The sequence below is a fragment of the Malania oleifera genome, chromosome 7, assembly GCF_029873635.1.
Source record: "Malania oleifera isolate guangnan ecotype guangnan chromosome 7, ASM2987363v1, whole genome shotgun sequence".
Taxonomy (NCBI): domain Eukaryota; kingdom Viridiplantae; phylum Streptophyta; class Magnoliopsida; order Santalales; family Ximeniaceae; genus Malania; species Malania oleifera.
The window spans coordinates 58,460,082-58,486,761 of NC_080423.1; the positions used below are offsets into that span (position 1 = coordinate 58,460,082).

General features: G+C 35.5%; 2 protein-coding genes across 3 annotated transcripts in view; both read right to left on the minus strand.

Moving 5' to 3' along the window:
• Nucleotides 1–26,680, minus strand: part of LOC131159398 (histidinol dehydrogenase, chloroplastic-like) — a 218,626-nt gene that overhangs the window by 104,960 nt on the left and 86,986 nt on the right. The gene's annotated exons all lie outside the window — the stretch shown is intronic.
• On the minus strand, nucleotides 16,107–19,509 carry LOC131159397 (protein POLLENLESS 3). Its single transcript, XM_058114276.1, has 5 exons — nucleotides 19,015–19,509; nucleotides 18,170–18,382; nucleotides 17,692–17,840; nucleotides 17,506–17,574; nucleotides 16,107–17,369 (listed from the first exon to the last, which is right to left on the minus strand). Exons 1-5 carry the CDS (start codon nucleotides 19,201–19,203, stop codon nucleotides 16,397–16,399), a joined length of 1,593 nt encoding a protein of 530 aa, XP_057970259.1. The 5' UTR covers nucleotides 19,204–19,509; the 3' UTR covers nucleotides 16,107–16,396.

Sequence of the window (26,680 nt, forward strand, 5' to 3'; positions counted from 1 at the left end):
GGCATGAGGACACAAGATTTTGGATGCCCTAGATTTCGTGTGATGAATCTTGGCAGGATAGAGGTTGCAGATTGAAATGAGAATGAGAGAAGATGAATGGTGTGATGTTCGGATGAATGAAGCAAATGACTTCAGAAGTATGAAGTTATGGTTTAGTGTACGAATAATATATAAACCCCGCGACTTCAAATGTTTGAAGATTATCTTCAGATGTTCGAAGTTTTAAAAACCTAGAATTTTAAAAGTCAGTATGAGTTCAGACGTCTGAAGTCCTAGGTTCAGTCATCTGAACCCTTCCGCTACAATGGTAAGATGTCTAGGGTGTGAACATCAGACGTCTGAAGTGCATAAAAATTCTGAATTTTTTCTTCTAATACACTTCTCTGTTATGGATAAGCCCAAGTTCCCTCCTAATATGTATGAATCTTTCTTCACTTAGAGGTTTTGTAAAAATATCAGCCCATTGATCACTTGTATTTATAAATTCAAGAATTATATCCTCTTTTTGAACATGATCTCTCAAAAAATGATGTCTTATGTCTATATGCTTTGTTCTTGAGTGTGAAATTGGATTTTTAGATATGTTTATGGCACTTGTGTTATCACACTTTATTGGTATTGTTTTATATTCTAAATTGAAATCTTTTAATTGTTGTTTTATATATAAGATTTGTGCACAACAACTTCTCGCTACCACATATTCAGCTTCGGCGGTTGATAAAGCTATAGAATTTTGTTTCTTTGAGAACCATGATACCAAGGATTGTCCTAGAAAGTGACATGTGCTACTTGTACTCTTTCTATCAATCTTGCATCCGACATAATCAACATCGGAATAATTCTCTTGACAGTTGTTAAGTGAGATTCCTTGGGGGCTGATTGAAATCTAGCACACATACACACACTAAACATAATGTCTGGCCTACTAGCAGTTAAATATAGTAAACTACCATTAATTCCTCTATAGTGTGTGATGTCTACTTGTTTTCCTTTTTCATCTCTATCAAGACTTGTAGTTGTACTCATAGGAGTTCTTATAGGTTTACTTTGTTCCATATCAAACTTTTTAAGCATATCCTTGATGTGCTTTGTTTGATTTATAAAAGTTCCATTTTTAGCTTGCTTTATTTGTAATCCTAGAAAATAATTTAGCTCCCCCATCATACTCATCTCAAATTCTTTTTGCATACATGTGGCAAATTCTTTACATAGATCTTCATTTGTAGCTCCAAATATAATATCATCCACATATATTTGAACAATTAGCATATCTTTATTTTTGGATTTAATGAATAAGGTACTATTGACGATTCCTCTTGTAAATTCATTTTTAAGTAAAAATTTACTTAATCTCTCATACCAAGCTCTTGGAGCTTGTTTCAAACTATAAAGGGCTTTTGTCAATTTGAATACATGGTTTGGATTTTTAGAATTTTCAAAACCTGGAGGTTGTTTAACATATACTTCTTCATTTATATATCCATTTAAGAATGCACTCTTCACATCCATTTGATATAATTTAAAATCCTTATGAGCTGCGTAGGCTAAAAGCATCCTAATTGCTTCCATCCTTGCCACAGGAGTAAAGGTTTCATCGTAATCAATTCCTTCTTCTTGAATATACCCTTGTGCTACTAGCCTAACTTTATTTCTTACAACAACTCCATTTTCATCCTTCTTATTTCTAAACACCCATTTAATTCCTATAATTGATTTATCTTTGGATTTTGGTATAATTTCCCATACTTGACTTCTTTCAAATTGATTTAATTCCTCTTGCATAGCCATAATCCACGAATCATCATTTGAAGCTTCATCAATATTTTTGGTTCTTCTTGAGATAAAAAAGCATAATGATTGCATATACTTTTTAGTGAGACTCTAGTGGTTATTCCTTATGATGTTTCACCAAGAATTTGTTCTTTTGGGTGGTTTTTGTCATATTTCCACTCTTTAGGAAATTTCAGATTTTCTGAAAAGTTTTCTTTTGAAACATCATTATCCTTTTCTTCTTTTATTTCAAGGTCTTTTTCTTTTTGTAAAATAACTTCTTTTTCATCATTCATATATTTAATGTCATAACTATTTGATTCATCAAAAGTTATATGAATTGATTCCATGATAGTAGAAGTTCTTTTATTATAAATCCTATAAGCTTTACTATTCAGAGAATAACCTAAGAAGATACATTCATCTGACTTTACATCAAACTTTCTTAGATCATCTTTAGTATTTAATATAAAACATTTACAACCGAATACATGAAAGTAGGAAATATTAGGTTTTCTATCTTTCCAAAGTTCATATGGTGTTTTATCTATTTTTGTTTTTATTGATACTATTTACAATATAACATGTTGTATTTACAGCTTCTGCCCAAAAATATTTAGGTAGATTATTTTCACTAAGCATCGTTCTTGCCATTTCTTGTAAAGTTCTATTTTTCCTTTCAACAACTCCATTTTGTTGTGGAGTTCTAGGTGCTGAAAATTTGTGAGTTATTTCATGTTCATTACAAAATTTATCAACTTCCTTATTTTTAAACTCTCTTCTTTGATCACTTCTAAAACTTGTTACATTATAGCCTTTCTCATTTTGTAATTTCTTGCATAAGATTATTAATTGATTGCAAGCTTCATCTTTGTTTGCTAAAAAGATTGCCCAAGTAAATCTTGAATAGTCATCTACTATTATAAAAGCATATTATTTTCTACCTAAGCTTAAGGTTCTTGTTTGACCAAATAAATCTAGGTGTAAGAGTTCTAGGGGTCTTTTGGTAGATATGAATTTTTTCTTTTTAAAACTTGTTTTTACTTGTTTTCCCTTTTGACATGCATCACACATCTTGTATCTTATGTACTTAGTATTTGGTAATCCCTTTAAGATTTTTCTTAGATAATTTGGATAGTAAGTCCATGCTAGCATGACCTAGTTTCCTATGCCATAGCCAACTTACTTCATTCATAGCTGTCAAACAAGTTATGTGTTGATTTGCTAATTTCTCAAGATTTATGCAATAGACATTGTTTATCCTATGAGCCATAAACAAAGTTTCTTTATTTTTAGGATTTTGGATAACACATTTTTTTTTCATGAAAATTACTTCGAACCCTTTATCACTTAGTTGACTAATACTTAAAAGATTATGTTTTAGTCCTTCCACTAATAGTACATTATCTATAGTGAGTGAAGGTTCTTTTCCAATTTTTCCAATACCAACAATTTTACCTTTGGCATTGTCACCGAAGGTGACGTATCCCCCATCCTTTTGTTTTAAAGTAGTGAACTTGGTCTTGTCATTGGTCATATGCCTTGAGCATCTACTGTCCAAGTACCATTTGTTTGTTGTCGTTGTTGTCCTAAGGCAAACCTACAATGAGGGACACTTTGTGTTAGTTTTTGGAACCCAAATTATTTTGACTTTCTTTGTTTTGTTGTTGGTTCCACTATTTGTTTACCATTCTCCTTGTACTTTAACATATTTTTTCTTTAATGGGCAATTAAACATCACATGACCTTTAGTCTTGCACATATAGCAAGTGGTGTGTTCATGTTTGTTATTTGATGAAGTGCTAGCATAAAACTTAGCTTCCTTAACAAAATATCCCATGTATAGCTTTTTATTTCTTTTATTTGTTTTACCGTTATAGCCTATTCCTTCTTTGTTTCCATGAAGTCTTTGTTGTCCAATCATCTTTTTAAAGTTTTCTTTACCTTTAGTAAAATTATAGACAATCTTTTCTTTATCCTCAACTACCTTTTTGAGTTCATTTATTTCTAAATCCTTCTTATTCAAGTTATCTTTATGAGTTTTATCTAACTTTTGTTTTGCTATGTTTATTTCTTCTTCCAACTTCTTAATATAAGTATTTCTTTCTTCTTCAATAACTTTGAATGATTCAAGTTGCTTTACTAGTTCTTGATTTTGATCTTTCGAAGTTATATTTCTTTTAGAGACTTTTATAAATCTTTTATGTAGTGAGAATAATTCAGTTTGTAATTCCTTATAAGAAAGTAAGCTATCACATGACTCATCACAAGATTCATTTTGAGATTCGGTTGAAGAGTAGTAAGAATTTACCTCTTCGTCGTTCACCATGAAGCATATATTTGCCATCTCTTGTTCACTTGATTCGATTTTAGTTTCGCTAGAGCTTGATTCATCCCAAGTAACTTTCATTGCTTCCTTCATTTTCTTCTTGTCTTTCTTGAATAATGGACAGTCTGGTTTGATATGTCCTGGTTTTTTGCAATGAAAACAAATTGGTGGTTCATTCTTACCTTTATTTTCTTTCCTACTTGTCTCTCCTTTTTTAGTTTTCTTTTTATTAAATTTTCTAGGAAACCTTTTATTTCTTCTATAGAATTTTTCTAGTCTCTTAGTAATGAATGCCAACTCATCTTGATCTAAGTCACTTGTTTCGCTTTCTTCTTCACTAGTGCTATGGCTAGATGCTTTTAGAGCTATGGATCTTTTATGCTTTGGTTCAGGATTCCTTTCTTTCAATGCCATTTCATATGTAAGAAGTGAACCTATAAGTTCATCCAAAGAAGTAGTCTTTAGGTTTCTACCTTCCGTAATAGCTGTGGCCTTTGGTTCCCAAATAGAGGGTAAGCCTCTTAGAATCTTTCTAATCATTTCATATGTAGTATAGGTTTTTCCTAAGGCACTTAAAGAATTTATTATGTGGGTAAATCTGGTGTACGTGCTTGATATTATTTCATCAGAATTCATTTTGAATGCTTCATATTCGCTTGTTAACATGTCTATTCTATTATCTTTAACATCAACGGTTCCTTCATAAGGTACTTCTAGTTTATCCCAAATTTCCTTAGTTGTTTTGCAGGCCAGTCACTACCCAATTGACAAATCACTTCAAGCTAAGTAAAAGATCATGTTCTTCTTTGAGGAAAGAAATGGAAGAAATGGAAGCATTTCCATATTCGTCAGCAGTTGGTAGTCTGATGCATGCAATGGTTTGCACAAGGCCACATATTGCCCACGCTGTAGGTGTTGTGAGAAGGTGATGTGAATCTAGCCAAAATAACGAGATCCGACAATGAAAAGGAACCCAAAATCGTTCTACCCAATAACTATAAGTTATGGTACTGTAAACTGTATCTATATCAACTGTATAATCATGGTATTCTGTAATTGCTGTAAAATACATTCACTTTCTATATGTTGTGTAAAACACATCTCTGAAAATACTGTAAAGCATGTTTCTATGCTATATCTATATTCTCAAGCCACACAGTAATTTTAAAACATATTAATCACATTTGATAAACTATATAAATCTCTGCTGTAAACTATACTTTGGTGGAACATTTATAATTTCACACTGAAAACATATTCATATAACCTAGCATAGCATATTTCCCTTACCTGTTTCCTGCTAAAAATCCCTAACGGGTCTAACACCTGCAGGGTTCTCCACTCAACACCCTGAAAACCATAAAAATCAGGACAAAATATCAATATTTATTGACCTACATCATTTCCTACAACTGCCAGGAAGCCAAAAAAACTGAATAAAAGACCTTACCCTAGATTTTGAATGAATTCCAACTTCGTTTCACAAACGATCCACTCGGGCAGACTTGCAAAAAACTTCGCTAGGAGCGTCGTGGTGGCTTTGGATCGTCAATCCAGCGACTGGCGGGGCCAAAATCGAAGAGAGAAGGGAGAAAGTCCGTAGAAGAGAGAGAGGAGAGAGAGAGAAGCCTGAAAATGTGATAAAAATATGATTTTTCACTATTTATAGGGCCAGATTCGTCGACGAGACACGTCACCTCGTCGACGAGTCCTTCTGTAAATTCATTGACGAACCCTACCCTTCGTCGACGAAATTCAGAGTAGCCCAAATCCGTCTCTCGGTATTTTCTCGTCGACGAAACAGGACCTCGTCGACAAGATCCTGAAGACATTTGTCGATGAATCCCTGTATTCGTCGACGAATCCTGAAAATTCTTGAAATTGTATTCTCCAAAATGCAATGTCATCGATGAACGTGGAAGCTTTCGGGCCGCACAACCAGTGCCATGGGGATGTAAGTGGCGTGTTTGTCACAGGGAGTGTCTTATATGCATATCTGTTAATTTATGTGAATACGGTTAATTAATAAGATAACTTCGAGGGCTTACTGAGAAAGGTGAGTGCCCTACTAGCAGTAATGGTACTAGAGCAGAGGGAAGCTACTTGTATGGGCGAGTAATCTTCCCTATCCTCGGCTAATTGTGTGTGTGAGTGTAAAATAAGAATGTTTTCATAAATGTGTTTATCTGCTTAGTGAACTAGTTATTTTCTGTACACTAAATATATGTTGGCCACACACTGACATTAACTTAATCTTTTCCTTACTGAGCTGTGCCTCACCCCTACTTTACAAACTATCTTTTTAGGAAAACCTAGAGATCGGGTCTAGCGGGCTAGAGGAATTGGGCTAGAGGTGTAAATTTATGTAGGTAGTGTGTAGATAGAGATTTTATTTTTGTTTAGTTTTATGGGATGTAATTATGTGAGGATGGATATATTTGTGTATAAAGATAGTTAGAACTCTAGTAATGTAATTTGGGGATTTTATATTTTATTTACGCTGCGTATGTGTGTTTTATATTTGATGAATAAGGTATCAGGTACACTGACGTCACTAAAGTAGCACTCCGGGCCCACATGGTGGGTCAGGGTCGTTACAAGTTATATTAGAGCCTAGCTTTGTTAGGGTCTGCAGACTTCGAGGAATGATAATTACCAGAGTAAAGGTTGAGATAAGATAGGGATAGGAGTGGGTAGGTTAAGATGAGTTTTAGTTTGGAAGCTTGGATGTAGAAATTTATTGACGGAATTCTGTGATTTTCTGAATCAGTCGCGAGTTTCAGAAAACCATGGTAAATCCATTGATGGTTTTGTTTCTAGGTTGAGGGACTTGAACTCAGAAAATTTAGGTTGGAATATTAGGATGAGCGGGTATATGTGTGAAGTTAATGTTAGGATGGTGATTTTTACCTCAATGGTTTGTGATAAAATTGTAATATGAATATTATTAAATTAGAACATGTATGTTATATCAATTCCATTTTTCCATATTTGCATTAATTATGTTAAAGGTGAAATTTCTAAGTCGGGTTATATCCTATTTACATGCTGTCAGATAGTGCCATTGTATTATTTGATTTAGGTACAACCCACTCGTTTGTGTCTCGGGGATTTGTTAAATTATGTGGGTTAAAGGTTCAACTGTTAGAAATAGAGTTAGTAGTGGGCACACCGATAGGGTCAGTGTTAGTGTGTAGTAAGGTGATTAGGGATTATCCAGTAGAGATTCAGGGGAGATTGCTGCTTGCTAATTTGATAGTCTTTGATATGCATGGTTTTGAAATTATTCTAGGTAAGGATTGGCTAGCATCTAGCTACGCGAGCATTGAATGTCGCAGGAAGGAGGTGGTATTCAGATCTCCTGGAGAGCAGGAGTTTGTATTTGTTGGGTCGTGTGTGCGTTCGGCACCACGGATCCTTTCGGCTATCTGGGCAAAGAGGTTACTTTTGGGGGGATGCTAGGGTTACCTTGCAATGGTGAAGGAAGTGCCGAAGGAGGAACTCAAGTTAGAAGATATCCTAGTGATAAGGGAGTTCTTTGATGTTTTTCCAGAGGATGTACCGAGATTGCCTCCTGATCGGGAGGTGAAATTTGCAATTGATCTGATCCTAGGTACAACACCAATCTTCAAAGCTCTATACAGAATGGCTCCATTTGAATTAAAGGAGTTAAAGGAGCAATTATAGGAACTTCTAGACAGGTGGTTTATCAGACCGAGTGTATCACCCTGGGGTGCACCGATGTTGTTTGTGAATAAGAAGGATGGGTCGATGAGGATGTGCATCGACTACCGAGAGATTAATAAGGTAACAGTGAAGAACAAGTATCCATTACTCTGAATTGACGACATGTTTGATCAGCTTCAAGGTATGCAAATTTTCTCTAAAATCGATCTGCGATCTGGATATCATCAGGTAAAAGTTAGATCAGATGATGTATCGAAGACTGCTTTTTGAACTCGATACGACAATTACAAGTTCTTGGTTATGCCATTCGGGTTGATGAATGCTCCAGCGGTATTTATGGATTTGATGAATAGGGTATTCCACGAGTACTTAGACCAGTTTGTTATTGTGTTCATAGATGATATTTTGGTTTACTTGAGGAGCCTTGAGGAGCATGAAGCTCATCTGATACTAGTACTTCAGGTGCTTAGGGAAAAGAAGTTATTTTCTAAACTTAAGAAATGTGAATTTTGGCTAGAGCAGGTTGCATTTCTAGGTCATGTGGTATCCAAGGAAGGGATTTCAGTGGATCCGAGCAAAGTGGGGGTTGTAGTTGACTAGGCAAGGCCGAAGAACGTGCAGGAAGTTAGAAGTTTTCTATGTCTTGCCGGATACTACCGCTGATTTGTCGAGGGGTTCTCCAGATTATCAGGGTATTTGACACGACTCACGAGAAAGAATGTGAAATTTGACTAGACTGATGAATGTGAGCAGAGCTTCCAAGAATTGAAGTAGCGTCTAGTCACTGCCCCAGTGTTGACCCTTCCATTAGGTGAGGGTGGGTTTGTAATTTACAGTGACGCATGACAAAAAGGACTTGGTTGTGTTCTAATGCAGTATGGGAAAGTCATTGCATATGCATCTCATCAGCTGAAAGAGTACGAAAAGAACTATCCTACGCACGACTTGGAGCTTGTAGCAGTTATGTTTGCATTGAAGATCTGGTGACACTACCTTTATGGTGTAAGGTGCAAGATCTTTACTGACCATAAGAGTCTCAAGTACTTCTTCACCCAGAAGGAGTTAAATAAGAGGCAGTGTAGATGGCTCAAGTTGAAAAAGGATTACGACTGCACCATTAGCTATCACCCAAGAAAGGCGAACGTGGTAGCCAATGCATTAAGTCGAAAATTTAAGGGTATGTTAGCCTTAGCAGTTATGGCTTCCCATCATATTGTGATGGATTTGGAGAGGTTGGGTGTAGAATTGGTAGAAGGGAATCATCAGGTGCTCATTTCTAGTTTGGTGGTTCAACCGACTTTACGGGAAAGAATCAGAACAGCTCAGTTGAAAGATGCAGAGTTGATGGAGATTGTAGAGAAGATATAGGATGAGTAGCACACAAACTTTAATGTTGCTAAGGATGGAGTTCTCAGATTTCACAATCGATTGTGTGTGCCAGATGATGCAGAGATAAAAAGGACGATTAAGGGGGAAGCTCACCGCTCTCTCTATACTGTTCACCCATGTAGCACAAAGATGTATAGAGACTTGCGAGAAACGTTCTGGTGGAGTAACATGAAGAGGGAAATTGCTAAATTTGTGGGTCAGTGCTTGACATGTCAGTAGGTGAAGGTAGAACGCTAGAGGCCAACGGGACCACTTCAACCATTGGACATCCCTACGTGGAAGTGGGAGCATATCTCGATGGACTTTCTATCGGGATTGCCTTCAGCGTTGCATGGGCAGAATGCCATATGGGTAGTGGTTGACAAATTGACGAAGACTTCCCATTTCATTCTGGTTAGAACCAGTTATTCCATGGATAAGCTGGCAGAACTCTATGTTCAAGAGATAGTCAGAATACATGGCGTGGCCGTGTCCATCGTTTCAGATCGGGATCCGCGGTTCACTTCCCGTTTCTAGAAGAGTTTGCAGGGAGCGTTGGGTTCTCAACTCACTTTCAGTACTGCATTTCACCCTCAGAAGGATGGACAGTCCGAACGAACCATTCAAATTCTTGAGGATATGCTGCGGGCAGTGTGTTATATTTTGGGGGTAGTTGGATCCGATATTTGTTGTTGGTTGAGTTTGCATACAATAATAGTCACTAGGCCAGCATTGGAATGGCACCATATGAGGCTTTGTATGGTCGTCGGTGTAGATCTCTGTTGTACTGGGATGAAGTAGGCGAGCGACAGATTTTGGGACCAGAACTTGTTCAGCAGGCTTCTACAAAGGTTGAACTTATCAGGGAAAGGATTAAAGCAGCTCAGAGTTGGCAGAAGAGTTATACGGATACTTGCCGACGGGAGCTAGAATTCAAAATAGGGGATATGATATTATTGAGGATTGCTCTGATGAAGGAAGTGATGAGGTATGGAAAGAAGGGGGCAAGCTGAGCCCTGGATACATTGGGTCGTTTGAGATCCTAGAGAGGATTGGTTCGGTGGCATATAGGATAGCACTACCCCCAGCGCTGTCCAGGATACACGACGTGATTCACGTGTCCATGTTGAGGAGGTACGTTCCAGACCACTCGCATGTGATCAGTTATGAATCGTTGGAGATCGAGGATACTCTGGCATACGAGGAGGTACCAGCTCAGATTTTGGATCGGAAATATAGGAACTGCGTATTAAAGATATACCGCTAGTAAAGGTTTTGTGGCAGAATCATTTAGTTGTGGAGGCTTCTTAGGAGTTAGAAATAGAAATACGCTAGAAGTACCCGCAGCTGTTCAGTGAGGGTTAGTGCCAAACGGGTAAGGGTATGGTTGTGTAAAGAGGGATTAGAGTTGGTTGTGTGGTTAGTTGTGTATAGTTTTAATTATGGATAGTCTTTGGGAAAATTTTTTATGGCTATTGTAATTTCGCAAAGGCAGTATTGTAACCACGGTATTCCTCTGCCATAAGTGACGGTAGTTAATAAATGTGGGACGGGGCCGCTATGTGGGTGGCTACCAACTCTTCTGTAGATAGGGATTGTGAATTAAGGAGATAATTGGTAATAATTAACAAATTTTGTAAGAAGAGGAGAATGTAGTGATCCTAAATAAAAAATAAAAAATAAATAAATAAATTTTAAAAATTATTATTAAAAAAATTAAAATTAAATTGAAATAAAAATAAAATTTTTTTTAAAAATATATTAATTAATTAATTATTATTATAAATTAAATAATATAATATACTAATAATAATATAATATTATAATGATATAATATTATAATGATATATATATATATATATATATATATATATATGTAGGTTTATCTTAAAACTTATATAAAGCTTCTTTAGGAAGCTTCTCTGTATCCAATTTCAAATTGGATTGTAGAGTCAGTCTGCGCCTCACATCTCTCTCTCTCTCTCTCTCTCTCTCTCTCTCTCTCTCTCTCTCTCTCTCTCTCTCTCTCAATTCGTCTGTCTTCCATTTCTCTCATTTCCTCCTCTTTTCTCTCCCACTCTCCTCCATCTCGTGTCCATTATTCGACTGATCAAAAATTCGAAAAATACCATTAGGCTTTACTCGCCGCCACCGACATTTCTACTAGAGCGGATCTGTCGTGGGAGCGGCGTAGGCATATCTCCTGGGGTAAGGCCAAATCTCAAACTTACCTCAATTTCTCTTAAATTATAAGCCCCATTAATAAACAGAAATTGCCAGGAGACTCGTGGAGAGATTTTCTATAATCTAGTCGGAGCGAGTTTTCGAATTGGAATTTCGGGGTATCAATCCTAAATTGGGGGTTAGTTTAATAATTTAGGCTTTTATTAGGCTATTTAGGGTATTCAGAACCTAAGGAAATTTTAGGAAAAGTTGTTCTAAGGATTGTGACGAATAATATAGTGAATTTTAAATTTCAGGGCTCAGGGATTTTTTTTAACGCCTGGGGCGTAGGCTGGGGTATTAGCGGGCTTTTTTTTTTTTTTTTTTTAAGGAATCAGGTAAGCGGATTAATTTAAGTCAGAAATTTTATTTAGTTTGAACCGATTAAATTTATTTATTTATTTATTTATTTATTTATTTGGGAATTTAAATGCTATTTTGAAAACCAACATTTCGAAATGGGTTTTACAAACGTAGGATATACGGTATGATATTTTTAAATAAAATGAACTGTGGAAAGTTTGTTTATTTATATAGATATGTTAGAATGTGAAAAATTGTGTGGCAGATGATTTAATTTGTATGGATTATTGTATATCTGGATTTGAAATTTTGAAATACTGGAATTGTTGTGGAAAATACTGGAAATGCTTGTGAAAATACTGGAACTGTTTATGAAATGCAGGGGTTTGAACTAACGGCCAGTGGCCGGGTATTGTTTGATTGGCCAAGGGCCAAGATTATTATTTGACGCCCGAGAGCCGAGTTTTATTTGATGGCTATATGCCGAATTGTATTTTTGGCCGGGGGCTGAGTTTCTGGAATAACAAGAAATATATGTGAAATGATGTTTTAAATGATATTTTCTATTATTTAAATTGCATGATATGTTTGAGGATCCCTAGGGACTAGTGTAGTGTGAGCATGGTACCGTTGCTAGAGATTTGTTATGTGGTCGTGTGCACCCACACCCGTGCTGAAAGGTGTAGGGTGGCCTTGTCCGATTTGCCTATGTGAGTTGAATGCACCCTTGGGTGAGGGCAATGAGACCAACAGTTGGAGCTGCGTGTACCCGCGGAGTATGTTAGCAGAGAGTATAGATGACTACTGTCTGGGTGGATCCCCTAAGACATTAGTCCAGTCTTTTAGCCGCACAACCCGTGCCATGGGGATGTAAATGGCGTGTTTGTCACAGGGAGTGTCTTATATGCATATTTGTTAATTTGTGTGAATACGGTTAATTAATAAGATAACTTTGAGGGCTTACTGAGAAAGGTGAGTGCCTTGGTAGCAGTAATGGTATTAGAGTAGAGGGAAGTTACTTGTATGGGCGGGTAATCTTCCCTATCCTCGGCTAATTGTGTGTGTGAGTGTAAAATAAGAATGTTTTCATAAATGTGTTTATCTGCTTAGTGAACTAGTTATTTTCTGTACACTAAATGCATGTTGGCCACACACTGACATTAACTTAGTCTTTCCCTTACTAAGTTGTGCCTCACCCCTACTTTACAAACTATCTTTTTAGGAAATCCTAGAGATCGGGTCTAGAGGGCTAGAGGAGCCAAGCTAGAGGTGTAAATTTATGTTGGTAGTGTGTAGATAGAGATTTTATTTTTGTTTAGTTTTATGGGATGTAATTATGTGAGGATGGATATATTTGTGTATAAATACAGTTAGAATTCTGGTAATGTAATTTGAGAATTTAATATTTATTTACGTATGTGTGTTTTATATTTGATGAATAAAGTATCAGGTACACTGACGTCACTAAAGTAGCACTCCGGGCCCACATGGTGGGTCGGGGTCGTTACAACACCTCTCAGTAAGGGAAATAAACTAAATACAGTTTTGTGACAACATGAATAATTAGGTGCTATAATAAGCACACAGTACATTTCATATATTTGGAAACAAATGATATCATAACTGATTAAACATATCATTTCGTAAATATACTAATTCATACTACATATCACTGTTCATAAAATCATCTGATATAACTAGTAATTCTGAAATTTACTCAGGATGAATAGCTAGTTGATGTTATGTATTGCCCCCTATGACGGGTTGTGCAGCCCAAAGGTGAGACCCGACAATGGCTGGCTGACCATTGCCGAGTCAAAAATGTCTGTAAGTACGAAGGGCCCGCCACACCCTAGTTCGGACTGCCATGTGGACGTCTACAACTCTACACTAAAAGCCACATCGACTATCCATCTCCCACCCCCTCTACTAATAGGGGCGGTTAGTACAAGTCTGAACTGAACTGATCTGTTTAGCTACGGTACCGTGCTCCTGAAACTGAACTAAACTACCATTTGGGTTCTGATAACATATAATACATGATAATATACTATTTGCACATAAATAGATTGATAGCTTTTTTCAATTTCTATAATAACATAAGTAAATACGGCCTTCCGCCGATTACATTCATAACTGCGGCATTGCGCCGAATACGTACATAATCCACGGCCTTGTGCCGGCTATCGATCATGGCCTTGCGCTGAATATATCATACATACTGATCTGAGTAAATGTATTATTTATCATATATTCTAAAATCATAATGTACTGCATTATCCTGCTATTTCTGAAAATCACTGAAACATGCTTAATTGGTAAAATTTAACTTAACATAATACAATCTGCGTAAAATAATATTCATGCCACACATTACTGAGTAAAATCATAAATATTGTTTTGAAATCATTTCTTCTAGCATTTCATACTAAAAATATACATTCTTGTATAACAATAGTATTTTTCTAAAACTAAAAATATACATTCTTGTATAACAACAGTATTTTCCCAAATATACATTTTCTCAATAATACCATATATATAATACATGCATTTTGAACATAAATCTGGTAATAAATAATAATAATTTTCATGAAAAATTACTTCTTTAGTTTATTCCCTTACCTGACTACTAGAAAGCCCCTATAATGTCTAGTCCTACATTCGTAGGGTTCCCCGTTCAACACGCTGAAAATGATATCACCCTGAACAAAACTTTAGTATTTTTTCAAGTACTATATTTCTTATAATTGTAGGAAAGGCAAATATTGAGTAAAAAGCCTTACCTTAAAGCAGGGATGAAATCCAAGTTAATCCCACCAATGATCCACTCCAGTAGATTTGAAGAGAACTCTCCCAGGAGTGTTGTGATGGCCTCGGATCGTCGAATCGGCGAGAATCTGGTCCAAAATCTTAGAAAGAAGGGAGAAAAACTGAAGAGGAGTGAGAGAGTGAAGTTTTTGCGTGATTTTCTGCTGTAAAACCCGAGTTTAGGCTATTTATACACTGACCTTCATCGACGAGACACGTCACTTCGTCGACGAGATCATGAAGGAAATTCGTTGATGAAATTCAGAGTTGAAGAAAATAGCATTTCGGTGTCTTCTCGCTGACGAGACACGTGTCCCCATCGATGAGCCCAATAAGCCACTTGGTCTACGAACGCAACGCGTTCGTCAACAAGGACCTGCTGTGACCCCCTTTACAATTTCCTTTTCTCTCCTCCTCCTATTATTAAATTACGATAATTATTCGGGTCTCTACACTGGGTATGCCCAGGTTGATTGTAATGTTTGGTTGTTACTTGTTTTGGAGCTTTGCCTCCTTATGCTCGGGTATGTCTATGTCTTGTACATATGCTTTTTGATCTATAAAATTTACATTTATTGTCAAAAAAAAAAAAAATAAATCACTAGTGATGGTATCTTAATGGTTTATAGCTCACTAAACAATTCATCCTTAAAGGAAAATAGAGGTATTTTTCTTTAATCTACTATCTTATCACTTCTATTAAGTAATGGGAGGTTTATCTAACTGCTGATGGGTTTGCTAAACATATTTCTAGTACATATTGCCAAGGCCCACAAGTTTCAACCCAACAAACCAAACTTTTTCCTCACCTCTCATATGGTACCACTCATAGCCCTCCATCTCTTTTACCAAATCTAAGAACGAATTTGAATCTAGTTTACCATCATAGTTATGCACAAGATAGTTTACCTTCATAGGCACACACATCTACCTCGACTCTCTTATTGATATCTCCAATTAAAATCATTTCAGCCATGCCTAGGTGAAAGTGGAGTATGCCAAGGGTTGATTAGACTCCATATCATCGCACCAAGATTTCCCTCCTCAAACATACACTTTAGGCGTAAACTGGTGCAGGTTTCATAGGGAAGGTTTTAGTGATTTTGTTAGCAACCATGGAATAGGGTGATTAAACTTGATTACAAGTGCTTTGAACACTAAAACTACTACAATGCACATCTGCACGTGATTTGACATGGTCATACATAGTATGATGACAAGGGACTGTGGTAATGTCCATACTAGGATTTAAGCAATTAATGACACAAATAAACTCATCGGAAAGGGCATTTTTTTTTCTTTTAGAAGTAAGAAACTTGGATACAAATTTAAACATTAATTATGGTGAGTGGGAGAATCACATTTGTTCTTTACCATGGCTAAAAACACAATAATTACATTCTAACCCCAGCATAACAGAAAATTTTACAAGACAAACAAAAATCTAATGCATGCCTAGTTTCCTAAATCTATGTCTAAGATAATTATGCCAAATACAGAGTCCTGTATCACTACCTTGATGCTACGATTAGTCCTTACCATGGCTAAGGTCATGGTTCGATTTTTATCCTGTTCTCCCTGCAAATCACCTAAAAAAAGCAATGCATATACTTGCTTTGAATATTCAAGCACAGTGATTTAATTGATTTGTTCTTCAAGGTACAAAATCTAGGCTTGACATGACCTAAGTAAAACGTAATTGTAATATCTTCATTACACAGTAACCATAGTATAAACCATATGTACAGAACTTCGTACAACAATAACACAATGGGAAGCTAAGAAGGAAAGAAAAATGACTTGAATGAAGGACCTCTGACTATATGAAAACAACAACCAACCATAGTATAAACCATATGTACAGAACTTCATTAAGGTGTTCTCTTGTCCAGGTCATGTCTCAGCTCAAGCTCTTGGACTTTCGGGAGTTATGTCCTGGAAAACCTGCAGCCTGTTTCTTCTCTTTAATCTTATACTATTCCCAGAAGTAGTCTCACTTTCACTCCCCGATACATAATTAAAACCCTCAAAATTTAAGGCTTTCTGTGGTGGAGGTGATGAACACTGCATGTCCTTGTTGAAACACAAGGAACGCCGCGCTGTTGGCTCAAGCTTTTGCTTTAACTTGTCAGCCTGATCCAATGGTGGAGTCTGACGAAATATGTTGTAATTCAGGTTCTCGTTGCGGAATTCTTGTCCACTATCCCAACCATCAGAGCACTTGCTTTGAAGTCCAAAAGAAAATGCAGATGATTCCTGATATAATTCTTGTTCATCTTCTTCAACCATATCAGCCCAACTCTTCTTGCTTTTGTGTGTTTCCGCAGTGCTTTTGTGTAATTCATTTCCCTGCTCTTCTCTGTTATTGAACATCCATGAACCTCTTCTTGGTTCGCTAAATGGGGGTTTTGGATTTCCTACAATGGGAATTGGGGAAGCGGCACTGGACCTTGCATATGGATTCTCAGAAAACATGGAACTTTCACTTGGGTTTTCAGAATAAAAATTTCCCTTACATGAATCAGTAAAAAAATTTTGTTGAAATTGAGATCCTCTTCCAAATCCATAAAAGCAATCCTCATTCTGAATATGATTACCAAAAGGGGATCCCCTGATATTATACTTTTGAAGTTCTTTGCAGTTGTCATAATCTTCCTGTTCAATGGGTTTGTGAATTGACTTTGATTCTAGTAGTTCGGTCAGAATCTGTGAAGCCCGCTCAAAGGATTTAGCATAGGACTCATCCATGAGCCCATCTCCAGACGAAGCTTTTATTGACTGAAGCAAAGATTTAGCTTCTGCAATCCTGTTAAGGTGCATCCAGCAGATCGCAAGGTTGCACTCCTTGTTCTTATCTGGCTCCAGAGATAGAGCCTTCCTGCATAAAAGTTAATGTATATTTTTAGACAACTGGGAATGTTTGCATTTTCATATGTATATAAGGACAACTGGGAATGTTTGCATTCTCATATATGTGTGTGTGTGTTTATTTTCTTGTAGACAAAAGAAATCACCTGTAAAGTCTTTCTGCAGTGATGTAACTATTTTGCTGCAAGTAAGCCCATGCCAAGTTCCCTAACAGTCTGCATAGATAGATCAAAGTCCCTATTTAATTTGCTGTAACTTATCAATGGGTTAACAAAACAAAAAAAAAGATGAGACAAACAGCTAGAGTATGTGCTAATTTCATTTTGAGCGACCTTGATTTCTCTTGTTCAATAGTAATCTGAATCTTCTTGCCTTGAGATCTTGCAGTCTTTGTCCTCTTCCCACCAAAAGCTATACCTTCTTCAATGCGCTTCAGTTTGTACTCAAGCAGTTCAATCTGCTCACCCAGCCTGCCAGACCTCTGCCAAAACATACACATATGTGCAATATTTATGTAAACTAACTCTCACTGATTCATTGAGGTAATTAAGATTTTTACTCTTATCTCTACACATTTCTCCACATACTTGCGCCGACAGCACCGTACCATTACAGTTAGCCAAGTTTAGAGATCTCATGATTAATTAATTAATGTCTCTGCCATGCTAATAGTTTGCACAATCAATTTTTCTAATTAATGCATGTATGCCTTTGAATTTCCTTTTGCACATTTATATGTTAGAGAGAACAGCGAGTGATCAGATCAGATCAGATCATGTGAAATTAATTAGCAGCAATTTGGTGTGGTACCTTATAAAGTTCAACGAGTACATTGTCAAGAGATTCTTGGGCTTCGAGGGGGCAGAGATGACGGAAAGATTTGATAGCCTCAATAGCCTCATCAGATCGATTCAATTGTTTCATCACAACTGCCATGTCCTTCAATGCGCTGTCCACTCTATCCCCACTGTTTATTGCTGCCCAGAAAAGGGATATTGCTCTGCTTGGATCCTTCTCTATCAACTATTACCAATTACCAATTACCAAACCATTCAGTATGCTTGCATATTAATTATTTAATTAAAGACCAACAAATTAATTAATTAAACAACTACAAAAGAGAAAAGCAAAATTAAGGAACATGCATGCATGATAAAAAAAAAAAAGAAGAAGCTAAGATTCTGTTTTAAAAAGGAAAGAAAAAGAAAATAAGAGAAAAAAAATCATTTTTCTAATATTGGTCTGCTTAAATCAAATACTCCAATATAATTATTAAAAAAAAATATTATCAAATTTAGTACTGTATATCTTATTTTCTTTTTTAGCTTTTCTTAATATATCGAAACATGCATGAAAAAATAAATTTAGTTAGCTAACACACATGCAGTGGTGCCCGTATGTACAACTATATATATAATCCTGCAATAAGCAGAAAATGGCAATCAATTTAATTAAGGCATCACAATTAAAATGTGAAAGAAAAAAGAAGGGATAAAAAATGGGAAATATATTTTAAAGAAACAAAATGCCAATGGCAATTCTTGCAAAAATTAACCAAGGAGCTGAGCAAGAAATTCAATTCAAACCCATTAAAGAACTATACAAATTAACCCAGAAAGAAAAAGGACGGAATTAATTGGAAGAGATCGACTGACCTGAACCTGTTTGGCCTTGACGTAGGGAGAGTCGCCGGCGGGAACTTTGTGAATGACGTGAAAGAGATCAGCTTTGGGCTTCTTCTCCGATGCCGGCGAATACATTAACGTCGCCTTCGATTTCCACTTATTAGGAGGTGGCGTCAAGAACCCCCCTGTCGCCGGAAAACCTTTGCTATTGCTCCACATTTTCTCTCTCTCCCTCTCTCTCTGATGATCGATTAGTACGGAGAGTGCTCTCTGTTAATCAATTTGTATTTTGTAGCGCAAGTTAATCATCCGATCAATCCGTTTCTTGAACAAGAAACTTTATGTCGATCACCGGACAATTAATCTTGGAACCAAAAGTACTGTAGGAATGAAAGTCACTTTCTTTCTAGAACCGGAAAATTTTGATATTGGAAAGAAAAAGAGATTTCTTGATTATTGGGTCTCTGAGAGAGAGAGAGAGAGAGAGAGAGAGAGAGAGAAGGAGAGAGTGATGAGTAGGGTGGTAATGAGATCGAGAAAAAGAGAGAAAAGTGAATGAGGAGAAAGTGGAAAGAGAGAAAAGGGGAAAATAGCCGTTCTATGATAAGTAGCCGTTGGTTTCGGTTCGGCACCAACGTCACTAATGAATGAAATGAAATACGAACCGACGTGTCCAATAACTTAATTGCCATGCAATATTTAATTTGTATTATTTTCAAAAATAAAAATAAGTTACCTATTCAACCCTTCAATAATTATTTATGAGAAATTTATAAAATAAAGTCGGTGCTGATATTAATCCTAAAACATACATAAAGGGGCTGCCTGTACACACACATATAGACAATTTTTAATATTTTTTAAAAATTATTTTTTCCACAGCACTCTTAATTTACAAATTATCTTACGCTAAAAAAAAAAAGATTTTTAGTGATAAAAGTATTAGTGATGGCTTGAATTTCATCACTAAAAGTGATATATTAGTGACGATTTTCAAAATCCGTCACTGCTAGTTTAAGTATTAGTGACGGTTTTCCAAAGTCGTCACCAATAATGTACTTTTAGTGACGAAACTAAAAACATCACTAATACTTGCGTCATTGAAAACAAGCTTTCCTGCTCAAACCATCACAGGAAACTACTTTTCGCGCGAAAACTATTTCGGAAAAATATTAGCGGCGTTTCGTGGGGTATTAGTGACGAATTGAAGTCGTCACTAAGATGACATATTAGTGACGGTTATTAAACCGTCAGTAATAGTATAATATTAGTGATGATGTGTGTGAACCGTCACATTGTCCATTATCAGCAACGAATTTGTTAAACCGTTACTAATAAAAAATTCGTTATTTAAAAAATATTAAAAAAAAAAACTTATTCAACAATATTAGTGACGGTTTGGTAAACTGTCACTAATAGTCAAGCATTAGCGACGAATTTATTAAACCGTCAGTAATATTGTTTTTTATTTAAAAAATATAAACACAATTTCTTTTACAAGATTAGTAATGGTTTAGAAGAATCGTCACTAATAGTCAGTTATTAGTGACGATTTGTTATAATCGTCACTAATCGTCTATTATTAGCGACAAATTTAGTAAACCGTCACTAATAGTCTTGTTTTAGTTTTACCACTAATAATGTATTTGTTGACCGATAAAACAAGTAGATTAGCTTATAGATAATCCAAACCTAAAAATTAGGTCTTCCCACTAAGACAAAGATGGCCAATGAATCACCTCGATTGTCGTGCCAGAAAAACATATATGCCTACCCTGGCCCATTAGTGTTTTAGGTCACCAAAGTGGGCCAAGATATATGCACCACAAATGAGAATTTGGATGAGCTGAAGATAAAAAACAACGAGAAGAGCATGTCCTAGGTTTAATGGGACCAGACCCGTTACACATCATATTATATAGTTTTTCCCCCAATTAATTGGGAAGTCTCACTTTCATCATCTGCGGAAGATTTTAATTTGTAGTTTCCTTGAGACAAAGTTTGTTGTGTTAACGTGCAAAGGCTTCATGCGCGGAAGCATTACTCATTTTTAGCTTCTTCAATGATTCAGGTTTTGAAGAGGTCTTCTCTCACTTTTCCTATTAGAAGCAACCTCTTTGAAATAAATTATCTAAAGGAAAGATCTACATGTCTAGTCATGGACTGAGATTGTTGTTAACATAGTGGACGAAAAAAAATGGAAGATCTATCATTGATAAATAGTGAATATTGGTTGAAAAGCTTCTCTAAATTTAAACTTTTTCAAGTTCATACCTTTTGGAATGACCATATACAGACCAAGGTAGGAGTGGTTGTAACACCCCGACCCCGAGGGGCCTGGGATATTAACTTTTTACTTCTGATTTACAGCGGAAGCAAAATACACTCAATTTTTATTAAACCAGAGCGCTAATTATTCATGTTACAATCACTTATTTCAAAAGAAGAAAATTACACAAACGTAAATATCTGAAATCATACTAATGTTTCTAATTAATCTTTATTTTTCTAATCCCCACCCGCATGCTTGCTAAGCCTGATTTCCGACATGTCCTTCAGAGTTATCTGAAATAAAATATGATTGGGGTGAGACGACGCTCAGTAAGTAAATAAGATTATTATTAGTGTGTGGCCAAAATGAGCTTTTAAAGAATTTCGTAAAACAATATTTAATACTATAACCTCAAAACTGCTTTTAGAATAAACATAAATTTAAAAATTCCTGCATAAAACTTTTGTCATCAATTTTAACAGTAAATTTTTACAATCATATACTATAACTGCTAAATTAAACTTTTAACTTTAAAACTGTAAAAATATTTAATGATAAACATACATATACTTTTCCTTATACGTTTTCCTTATATCGTCATTTAAGTATCAAAATGATCATTTTCACGTAAACTTACACTTTTCCTTCAAATCATCAGTAACTTTGTACACGTAATTAAATATGTATAAACATATATTGTAAAAACCACCCTTAGGCCTGTTTGCCGTAAGTCATGTTTACCCCCATGACTGGGTTGTGCGGTCCGAAGACTGGACTTAGCTGGCTGGCCGACCAAACTAAATCAACGTACGTAAACTTTAAGTGAGATTTTCCTTATTAAGTCCTGGACTTAAACCAGGTGTGCACTCAGGAGAAATCCACTAACATAAATAACCACTCTGTAAACAGTGTGGGTGCACTCTGATCCGTATAAACTTTAAGCTGCGGTACCGAGCATCTGTAACTTTGAACTTTCATTGCCATAAGGGGTTTGAAAATCATCTTATTATCATTTATGCAATTTAAAATAATATCGTGAAAATCTCATCTTTACTCATATTTACATAAAAAAATGTAACGTAGAAATAAACTCATGCCACACAATTTTTGTGTTATAAATATATATAATTTTATTTTTGAATAGAAAGAAATGCTGAAAATTTACCCGAGGGGATTGGAACATTTCTTAACCCAAAAATAGATGCAAGTATATTAAAGATAGAACTGGTATAATTAAATATGCGTAAAAATAAACTCATGGAAATTTTGTGGAACTAAGTAACATAATTAAAATTTACGTACAAAATAAACTCGGGTATGAATTTAAAATAAAAAGAAACTAACATAATCAAAATTTACTTACAAATAAACTCGGGTATAAATTTTGAATAAAAATACTAACATAATCAAATTTACTTACAAATAAACTCGGGTATAAATTTTGAATAAAAATACTAACATAATCAAATTTACTTACAAATAAACTCGGGTGTAAATTTTGAATAAAAATACTAACATAATCAAATTTACTTACAAATAAACTCGGGTATAAATTTTGAATAAAAATACTAACATAATCAAATTTACTTACAAATAAACTCGGGTATAAATTTTGAATAAAAATACTAACATAATCAAATTTACTTACAAATAAATTCGGGTATAAATTTTGAATAAAAATACTAACATAATCAAATTTACTTACCTTCTTCTTTTACCGTGTGCTACGAACACAATAACTATCTTTAAGATATGAGATCGGAAAGAGTGGGTGAGTGAGAACTTACTCAAAATTCTCACTCCACCACAAATTCTTTCACTCACTAATCCTTCTCTTCCTTGGAAAATTGTTGTGAAAAATGAAGGTTGAGAGCTCCCTATTTATAGGAAAATTTTGGGGAAGAAATAGAATTTATAAAAATGTGGGGAGATGGGTGAAATTATAATTTTTTTTAAAATTAAAGAATGGGCAAGGGATGGGTAAGGTATGGGTTGAGTGGAGGCTATTTGGGAGTGCTTGCCACCATTCCCACTAAATAAATTTTTAATTAATTACTTTCCTAATTAATTAATCCATTACCTAACTAATTATTTTATTATTTTATTATTTTTCTTAATCATTATTATCATTATTATTATCATTGTTATTAATTTTAAACTTGAGTGGAGGCCATTTGGGAGTGCTTGCCACCATTCTCACTAAATAAATTTTTAATTAATTACTTACCTTATTAATTAATCCATTACCTAACTAATTATTTTATTATTTTATTATTTTTCTTAATCATTATTATTATCATTGTTATTAATTTTAAACTATATTTAGTATTTATTTTATTTTATTTTATTTTTGAACAAGAATTAAATTTAAATTTTAAAAACTCATGTGGGCCCCATGTAGTCTTGTGGGCCCCACACAATTTCGAGACCCAAATGGATCGTACGTAATTCCAATAACTCTTATACGATTTTATGCATCCTGCATAGTTTTGAGACTTGTGAAAACCTTCATACGGTTTCGGGACTCATGTGGGCCCCACACAGTCTTGTGGGCCCCGCATAGGATACCTATATTATTATTATTTTATCATATATTTCTTCAAATTATATCAGTTAAAACATTATTTTATGTACTTATTTACGTATATAAACAGTGTCTTGTGGCTCCGGGACTCATGTGGACCCCACATAGTCTTGTGGGCCCCACATATGATACCTATATTATTATCATCTTATTATGTATTTCTACAAATTATGTCTGTCAAAACACTATTTTATGTATATATACTTATTTACGTATACAAACAGTATCTATCCTGTTTATCCTATGAAATTCCATTTTGACCAGGCCGACCTCCAGGGAGCGACTGAGCCGCAATGGTCTCTGAGCACTCGCTAAGACAAGGTCTTTCTTAGGCATCAAACATGGAATCAAGGATCCTACAGAAAAACACTTCTGTATTGATATTAACTTAATGACGATTTTTATTATTTTATTATTATTGTACTTTAATCATATATATATATATATATTTTTGGGTCATCACAGTGGTGAAGTTCTGCAATGATTAATGGACTAATTTCTCAAATGCGCGCAATAGAATTAATTTGAGAGATCTTTTGAAGTTGTTCATCACGTACAGTAAAAGGAATAGGATGCACAAAAGAGAAACAAAGTGCTTTTTTTCAAATGTCTATATATATATATATATATATATATATATATATATATTATATGAGTGGGTTGCTCGTGAAGATGATTGCAATTCAGTAGGGCTAGTAAGCTAAGAGGCTATCTTCGTAGTAGTAGACAGATAAAAAGAGTTGCTGATATTGCCCAGCTATAGTAAGCAAAACTTGACACCACAAATGAGAATCTGGATGAGTTAAAGATAAAATACAATGAGAAAATCATGTCCTAGGTTTAATGGGACCAGATCCCTTACATATCATATTATATAGCTTTTCCCTCGATCAAGAAGTCTCACTTTCATCATTTGCGAAAGATTTTAATTAATTTGTAGTTTCTTTGTGACAGACTTTGTAGTATTATTAATGTGCAAAGGCTTCATGGGAGCATTACTTATTTTTAGTTTTTCAATGAATCAGGTCCTGAAAGTCTTCTCTCACTTTTCCTAATAGAAGCAACCTCTTTCAAATCTGAAGGAAAGATCTATATGTGTGGCCATGGACAGGGATTGTTCTTAGCATAGTGGGGAAAAAAAATGGAAGAGCTATCATTGATAGTGAACCAAGCGTATATACGGATTACCATTAGCCGTCTAAGTGGATGAATTCGAGGTCCGCATTAGCCGTAGTTAAACTAGAATAAGATTCTACATACGCAGTAGGCATGTTGGTGCATGCATAGGTGGGTAGCTCGTGAAGATGATTACAATTCAGATGGGCTAGTATGAGACTATCGTCGTAGCAGTGGACATATAGGAATTGTTGCTGATATATATTGTCCAATAAGAAAGGCCATGTATCACGTCTTTATATCAGTGACGGTTTTTAGAACTGTCACTAATCATTCAGCTTAATTTAGCAACTAATGCATGTTAATTTTATTAATAAAATTAGTAAAATATAAATTAGTGACTAAATGGTTATCAAAACACTTCAGAGTAGCTTTATTTTATAAACTCAATTTGTAATTACCGAATTTAATTCCATTAATTCGGTTAACTGAATTAAAATTTATATTAATCAAACTGATAACCGATGAACAATAAATTGGTAAAATTGTAACCGAATCGAACCGACCCTACTTATTGACCAAACCGAATTGATGATCGAAATTGGTTGCTTAATTTGGTGAATTCAGATTTCCCCAAATTATGCTTACCCCTAATTGGTGCAACATTTTAAATTTCAATTTTAAATGGCAGGTTATTAGTGACCGTTCTTAAACCGTCACTAATATTCCATTATTAGTGACGGATAAAAAAACTGTCACTAATAATGGACTTTTAGTGACGATTTTAGGAGTTTTGGTGACAATTTTAAATTCGTCACTGATTCTCTAATTAAATTCCCCCTTTTCCCGAGCATCCCTCATGTAATCGTCCCCCTTCTCTTATTTCCCCCCTTTCTTTACCTCCCTTCTTTCCCTCTCTCCGTTCTTTGCCAAATCGTCTTGCCTTTGCCACTCACTGAAGCTCCTCCCACCGCTGCAGCAAGCCTGAGCTGCTCCTCAGCCCGCCACCGCCACTTGCCTGAGCTGCTCCTCAGCTTGCCACTACCGCTCGCCTAAGCTACTCTAGTCCTCGTTCTGCGAACTCAATCTGAAGCTCGGCCAGTAGGTTCGTCTTCTTCTTCTTCTTCTTCTTCTTCTTCTTCTGCAATCTATGGGCTGACCATGTCTGTGTGTATGCGTGCATGGTGCGTGCATGTGTCCGTCTATGCGTGTGTTTGCGTGGGTTTGTGTGTGTGTTTGTGGGTCTGAGTGTGCATGGGTGTGTCCACGTGGGTGTGCGAGTGTGTATGTGGGTCTCGATGTGTGTGGGTGTGTCTGTGTGGGCGTGTGAGTGTGTGTGTGGGTCTTAGTGTATGTGGGTGTGTCTACGTGGGCGTGTCAGTGTGTGTGTTTGTATGAGTGTGTGTGGATTTAATCTAATGATGGATGTGGTTGGCAATATTAAAAATAAACCTGATGATTGGAGAGATTATATTGTCAACATGAAATTCTTTTGATCTCAAATTGATGGCCCTCCCACTTTGCCACATGTTTGCTCATGTTTGTACCAAAGAAGTATTTTGTTTCTTTCATCATTTCTATCTTCCAATATATTATAATTTTTTCCCTTTTGCGATTTTATGTGGCTAATGGGGAATTATCTTGTCAAATGTATCAATGCTCTACTAACATGGGTGTTGGAGTATCATTTAATAATGAATATTATGCTCCTTTAACATGCATGA